The sequence below is a fragment of the Drosophila nasuta genome, unplaced genomic scaffold, assembly GCF_023558535.2.
Source record: "Drosophila nasuta strain 15112-1781.00 unplaced genomic scaffold, ASM2355853v1 ctg30_pilon, whole genome shotgun sequence".
Taxonomy (NCBI): domain Eukaryota; kingdom Metazoa; phylum Arthropoda; class Insecta; order Diptera; family Drosophilidae; genus Drosophila; species Drosophila nasuta.
The window spans coordinates 1-6,767 of NW_026869500.1; the positions used below are offsets into that span (position 1 = coordinate 1).

At 37.7% G+C, this 6,767-nt stretch overlaps 2 protein-coding genes across 5 annotated transcripts; one reads left to right on the top strand and one right to left on the bottom strand.

Moving 5' to 3' along the window:
* Positions 1-2,551: 2,551 nt before the first annotated feature.
* LOC132797893 (uncharacterized) lies at positions 2,552-4,618 on the top strand. 4 transcript variants are annotated; one of them, XR_009633820.1, is made up of 3 exons: positions 2,552-2,692; positions 3,197-4,056; positions 4,126-4,616. XR_009633820.1 is itself a non-coding variant. In XM_060809640.1 (3 exons), the coding sequence occupies exons 2-3, from the start codon at positions 4,017-4,019 to the stop codon at positions 4,526-4,528; spliced, it is 462 nt and encodes a 153-aa protein (XP_060665623.1). In that variant the 5' UTR covers positions 2,553-2,692; positions 3,500-4,016; the 3' UTR covers positions 4,529-4,618. The 4 variants fall into 4 exon arrangements, 3 of the variants coding, with proteins under 3 accessions (XP_060665623.1, XP_060665624.1, XP_060665625.1); XM_060809640.1 differs by having other exon boundaries at positions 2,553-2,692; positions 3,500-4,056; positions 4,107-4,618; XM_060809641.1 differs by having other exon boundaries at positions 2,553-4,056; positions 4,107-4,618.
* A 526-nt stretch (positions 4,619-5,144) lies between these two features.
* Positions 5,145-6,767, bottom strand: LOC132797892 (uncharacterized). The gene is made up of 2 exons (XM_060809639.1): positions 5,557-6,767; positions 5,145-5,420 (listed from the first exon to the last, which is right to left on the bottom strand). The coding sequence occupies exon 1, from the start codon at positions 6,686-6,688 to the stop codon at positions 5,978-5,980; it is 711 nt and encodes a 236-aa protein (XP_060665622.1). The 5' UTR covers positions 6,689-6,767; the 3' UTR covers positions 5,145-5,420; positions 5,557-5,977.

The window sequence follows — 6,767 nt, forward strand, 5'->3', positions numbered from 1 at the left end:
TAAAATTACATACCATGACAATTAAATTCCATATTCAAGCTTTTTTGTTTGATTTAATATTTGAATATAAAATTGACAGAAAAAATCACAAAATTTTCCCGCCAATTTTTTTTTAGAGGGTCCAGACCATAGTCTTTAAATATGGACGAATAACAAATTACCAACGAAGTCTAAAATTTTTTAAAAATATGTTTCAGTATTCTTGAAGTATTCTAATTCAAAAAATAAAGTCAATTTAATGATACCGAACACAAAAAAAAATGTAAAAATGCCGCAAAAATACCATAGTGCACTGCAGTACATCGAAATCATGACTTAACATAACCCTTTCTCTAGAATATTGTTCTATTTCTTCTATTGGGGATTCTCTAGAGTTCTTATTAGATGGTGCAGCAACTAAGGTTGGGAAAAAAAATGCTGGTTTTGAAACAGATGTTCTGCTTGCTAAAATACAAATTTTTAACATTTCTAAAACACACTGCTGTTTTATGTCGGCCAGGTCTGCATCCTGCATATGTGCAGCCGGGGGATACAAAAAAAAAACGCCACCTTGTGCTATATGGTCAAATTTGCTGTCCATATGTCAACAACTTTTGTTTTTATTGTTTCTTTTAATGTTGCAATTGATGAGGTGTCTGATATATTCGGCTCGCATGGAACACAAATTTTTGTAATTGAAGGCAGCACAAAACAAATTGAAGGCGAGCTGCAAGTTTGAAGTTCTTTAAAAATCCTTTCGAAGGATTCCAGCAACTCAACTAACATTTTTAATGTTGATCTATTGACATCCATCAATCTTTCGGCCACTTTCTCGCTTAATATATTGTAGACAGCCACCCAATTATCGTCGATAGATTTCAGCATTGCGTAGTTTGAGTTCCACCTTGTTGGGCATGAACTCTTTAGAGATGTGTTTAACTTATGCTGCAAATTGGTTTTTTTGAAGTACCTAACAATTTTTTTGCATGTCGTCGTCGTTTTTAAGATAATGAATTGTGATGCCCAAGAAGTTTCGTTGTAAATATTGGTCAGACCACATATCAACGGTGGCAGCTAATCCTGCAGTATCTGCTGCAATTTGAATTTCCGATGATATCAGCACTTTTTTTTCTTCATCGTCTTTGTGGACCTTTCGACTTACCATCTATGTGATCCCCATAGGCAGCACCAATTTTGATAAAAAACTGCACCATGCTTTTATATCCGGGTCCGGCTACTGATGAAAACGGCTGACAATCTTGGACAATCTATTGACTGCATTTCTCAATAGCTTCTGCTTTGTCTGTTGCCGACACTTTCGTCACTTCTTTTGGTTGCCTTAATGTCATACAACATTTATGCCGAGACAAATTTGATGTGTGGCCAGCCACAAATTTTAGAACTTTACGACAGGTCGAGCAAAATAGCCACCCTTCCACGGCACTTTCGTCTTCTTTAAGAATAGAATGTACGATGTTCCACATAACACTTCTTCCTTTATGTTTTTGTGTTAAAGTGTACGTTCCACAATCAATTTTACTTTTTATAGAGTCCGGCGATTCAGGCATTTTGCTAATTCCTTCTCAGGCTTCAACTAACAACTGAAATCAAGCGACCAAAAAACCAGTGATCATGCATTCATACAAGTCAAAGACACTCGAAATCATAACTGTAAAGCATGAGTGTTTCGCTCACTGCGCATTATTGCGCATTGCCTTTTGTGATCTACCGTTGCTTTTGGTACACTTGCTTTAAGTGCACTACGCAGTTTACTTATCTCAGCTAAATTTTTGAGTGTCTTGTGAAATAGAATCTACGCTTACTGTTTCAATGAGTGACGAAATGCAAAAACACGAAACACAGAAAGCGATTTGTGCGTTTGGGTGTGTTGTTCTATTCTTTTTGTTTGTGAGTGCGACAAGCACTCCAAACTTATAAGTGTGATTCGGGTGCCAAAAAGTGACACCCTTGACGTTCTCTGGTTCACACATATTATTTTAACAAATGGCTCTGTTCCACCAGACACAAATTTTGTATCAGTTAGAAATGGAACCATGACTAACACTGGAAAATATCGCATACAGTCGATTTGCGACGTATTGTGTCAATTGAGAAAATATGTATGCGCCAATCTAAGGTCTATCCCTACGAAAACAGTTATACTATATATTGTGAATCACAATTTGTGAAATACAAAAAATCTTTCGTGAAAAAATTTGTGGTACATTTTTGCCAAAATTGGTACATTTTTTCAAAATTTTGGTACAAAACATTTTTTTGGAATGGCAACCGTGAACAGAACTTTAACTGAGATTTTACGATCTTTATTCGAATAACTTTAGCTACCAATAGAAATAGGATACTTTTAGAACTTATTTAAATCATATCGGTTTCAGGCGCTGTTACATTATCGAACATGAGAGAAATATGCAACGAGTAAGAGATGAAAGAGTATCAGATTGACTTGAGTTTAATTTCAGTTTACTCTATCACAAATTTCAGCTTCAACTTGCAATCATTTTACGTTTGAATTTAGTGTCAAATATGAGACTCCTTCCAGTAAGCTGAAGCTAACTTTCCACATTCATTCGAAAACAATATTTTGTGCCGATTACTCGCTAGAATAATTTTAACATTGCAATTTTTTACAATTATATTTGCGTTACCTTTGCACTTTGAACGGGCTTTTTCTTTTATTTATTTATTTTATCAAGTAAGTACCAACAATTCACGCATAATACAGTAGAATGGATAATAGTAGTAGTAAAGCGCTTCAATCAACATTTACAATTTTAACCAACATAACGTGTTCCTAAAAACTTAGCAACGGTTATCAGCGAATTTAGAATGCGTCAATTGATTCATTGACTATATAGTGTAGATGACGCTATAAAGTTTATACATATATTTTTGATCAACGACAACTGCCGAGGCGATATAGCCATGTCCGTCTGTCTGTCAGATAAAAGATAAAGAGGACGATATCGAAGGTGACGATGCGGGATGTTTGAAAGTGAACGTTAATCCAAAAAATGAAGCACAAAATCAAAAAATTATTTTTTTTTCTTTGCTTCTAAGTCAATTGTAGTCAATTCGCACAGAATTTTTATAGCACCGATGACACTTTTGACAGACAGAACGAGCTCTGACTATTACCTTTAAAATACACATTACATTGAAGTTACAAAATTTAAAAAAAAAAACTTTGTATATACAGTAAAAATTGGATACATCGGAGGACTATATACAACCTTATTATGGCTTATATGCCTATTAAGCGCCAAAATTCTTCCGATGGAGTTACAGTGCTAAAATTTCATATTAGCAACCAAGATATACTATATAATTATTTAAATAAGCGAAAAAAGAATATGTTAAATTGTCCACAAACACAAAACTAAATCACTAAAGCAAAGGAGAAGCTGCAGGTTGCGTCGCAAATTTAAATTTGATAACACACAAATCTGCAAGTATCAGCAGCTACATTTAACGTTTTTATTACCTTGTGACAAATACACAGATAACACCTTGCCTTGGGCCTTGCCCACATAGTCTTGCGTGAGTTCTGCAAGAGGCGAAGTCGAATGATGGGCTATCCTTGGCGATTCAATGCGAACCGACATGGAACTGGGAAAGATTGCGATCCTAAGATGTGTACATTTCTGTATAATGCAAAAGCAACTTACTAATGAAGATTATGCATCGGGATCCTCCTGCGCGGAATCCGCGACTCCTCTATCACCAGGAACGCCACCAAACGGGGCATTTGTTTCATCATGTTTTTGTGCGATAGCTTTCCATTCTCAAGTTTGGAAATAGTTGTTTGGGCCAGTGATCGCAGGCCAGGTAGTTTGGCCAGGTTCCTTTTGATCCTAAGATGATGTGTCAATACATACATTAATCGGCACAAAATATTGTTTTCGAATGAATGTGGAAAGTTAGCTTCAGCTTACTGAAAGGAGTCTCATATTGACATCCCAATTGTGTTTCGTGTCATTCCAAGACCGAGACTGCAAGAATTTTCTGTAGATCGTTAGATGACTCGTCTACTACGCGTCTTTTATACAACAAGTACAGGTAAGTTTATACTTTTTAACTCTATTTATTCTAATCTTATGTAAATAAAGAATCTCGGTTTATTTTCAGTATTATGTGTTGCAATACTGAGCCAAATTGCCAATATTGTGGTACCGGCAAAAACAGAGTTCCCCTCGCGATCGGAGGAGGACATCGCCGTACTCAATACGAATATAGAGGAATCTCCATTAAAGTATGTGGCGATGTTCAGGAGGATGCTCTGCCCAGATGGTATACTAAAAAACTTGGAGCGGATATTCCACAAGGATGTGCTGATGGGGATGAACTACGCCGGCACTGCAAAGATGAAGGCATTCAACAAGTACCGCCATTTGAAGCTCTCCAGGCTGACAACTATAGCTTTGAGGACCACAAAAAAGCTGTGCGAGAGGCGTTTTTTAAATTTAAAAATAGAAATTATAAGGCCAATGCCAGGGCAAGGCAATTAGAAAAATTAGAAAATAATAAATAGAATATAAATATAATTGTTTAGTTATAAGTAAAACTGTTTAGATAATATATAATTTTAAGTACTCATTGTTATAGTTTAAATACATTTAATTTAAAGTACAATAAACATTTTATTTACTGCATATATTTTTGAGCGTATTTTTATTTTGCATATTAAGGCACTAAGCACTAGAATTAGATTTTCGGCAAGAGCTGGACCGCATACTTTCTACAAGAAACGTCGAGTATAAATTCTGGCAGAGGGAAATTTAAATTTCCCTCGGCTGCGCTGGCAGTTCCGCATATACGGCAAACTGAAATGATAAATTCTTTTCGCATCTTGTGTCTACACAAGACGGGACTGGAAGAAAACTTCTATATTGTCTACGAATAAAACACAATCGGGATATGTATAATGCAAAAGCAACTCCGTCTTACTAATGAAGATTATGCATTGCTTGACAACAGGAAATCGAGACACTAGAACTTGAACGCTAAATAATAATTGTGATTTCATGTAATTATATTTAATTATATTTATTTAATTATATTTATTTATTTATTTTTATTATTTAAACTAAATTTAAATTTTCCAAACAATTGTTTACAAAATAAATTAAACCTAATTGATAGTTCAAAGATATTCGATTTAAAATTCGAGGCGAATGTGACTTTTGTCAACAAAATGGATAGTTGAGGAATTTGATTTTGATCATAGCTCGCAAATAACTGTCGACCGTTTTTATACCCGCTACCCATAGGGTAGAAGGCAATGTATGTAACAGGTAGGAGGCATCTCCGAGCCAATAAAATATATATATTCTTGATCAGCATCAATAGCCGAGACAGCATCAATAGTAAAGATTTGCAGACAACGGTCAACAGTTATTTGCGGGCTCTGATTTTGATTCATTCTGAATAAAAATTGAGCTTAATCAGAAAGGTAATAATAATGGTATGATGAAACAATTGTGTAAATTATACTAATTAAATTGAAGATTGATTTCAGAGCTATTCTTCGAGCTGTAATCTGTTAGATCAGATGCTTACCATGCTTGCGGCGTCGGTCTCTGAAATCTGATGCAATCCTCTCCAAAGCTGAAGGAGAATTGTCAGCTACCGTGATGAGAGTTCTTTGTGGTCTTAAAAGAGTTTGCAGATCTCGTATCAGCTGTCGTATTATTCGAATGACTCGACTTGGTAGACTTGGCATTGTACTTGTTATGTATCGACATGCATGTAGTATTGCTACAAATACTGGTTTCCATTCAACAGAATTAGGTTAGGTAGGACCGGCTGCCCCAGTACGGGGCAAAGCATAGACCAGTGGAGGTCCGTAGCTGAACCGGTAGCTTATCTACGTCTCAGAAATCGCGCAGTATGGATGCATTTTTGGCAAAAGCCAGCAGCATCCTAGGAGATAGCCGTGAGACGTCCCGAAGATCGTTGTGGCACGGCGAATTAAGGTATTTCAACCGGAGTCGGGATAACGCTGGGCATCTACAGAGAAGATGCTCAAGTGTTTCCTTAACCCCGGTTCGTTGCATTTCCTGCACTGATCACTGTTCGTGATGCCCATCTTTACAGCATGGACAGCTGACATACAGTGGCCAGTTAAAATGCCTAGCATTAGCCTGCAGTCTTTCCTTGAAAGCTGCATGACGAATTTGGTTAAGTTTTTGTTAGTAGAGGCACACATCAGCCTTGCAGTTTTGCACGAGTTGGCATTACGCCAGCTCGCGTCCCACTGAAGTCTAGAGCGCACCTCAATTTCACTGCCTAGAGTTCGCAGGGATATCGGAACATTGCACATGTTGCCAACATCGAGCCCCACTCCCTCTTTGGCGAGAGTGTCTGCGATCTCGTTGCCATCGATGCCCTGGTGGCTTGGGATCCAATAGATTCGCACGACCGCAGATGCGTTCAGCGACTCTATTGCTCTTCTGCTGTCCAGGACAACTTTGGACTTGACCACATCAGAGTGCATTGATCTTATTGCAGCCTGGCTGTCAACAAAGATGTTAATAGAGGTGTGATCACGCTGTAAACCCCGAGCCAATTCGGCAGCCTTGCCAATGGCAAAAACTTCCGCCTGGAAGATGCTGCAATGGTCTGGGAGTTTATAGGATTGTTTGGAGACCGGGTCCGGGCAGTATACGGCCGCTCCGACACCATCATCCATCTTCGAACCGTCGGTGAAGAGGTTGAGGGCTTCGGGAATGCATAACCCTTCCCGCCAGCACTCCGGTTCCAAGAATATA

Excerpts from the sequence above, each read along its gene's own strand:
- LOC132797892 (XM_060809639.1), bottom strand. The coding sequence starts at position 6,688 with ATGGATGATGGTGTCGGAGCGGCCGTATACTGCCCGGACCCGGTCTCC.
- LOC132797893 (XM_060809641.1), top strand. The coding sequence starts at position 4,017 with ATGACTCGTCTACTACGCGTCTTTTATACAACAAGTACAG. Across the intron at positions 4,057-4,106 it reads CTTTTATACAACAAGTACAG|AATCTCGGTTTATTTTCAGT; the intron begins GTAAGTTTATAC and ends ATGTAAATAAAG.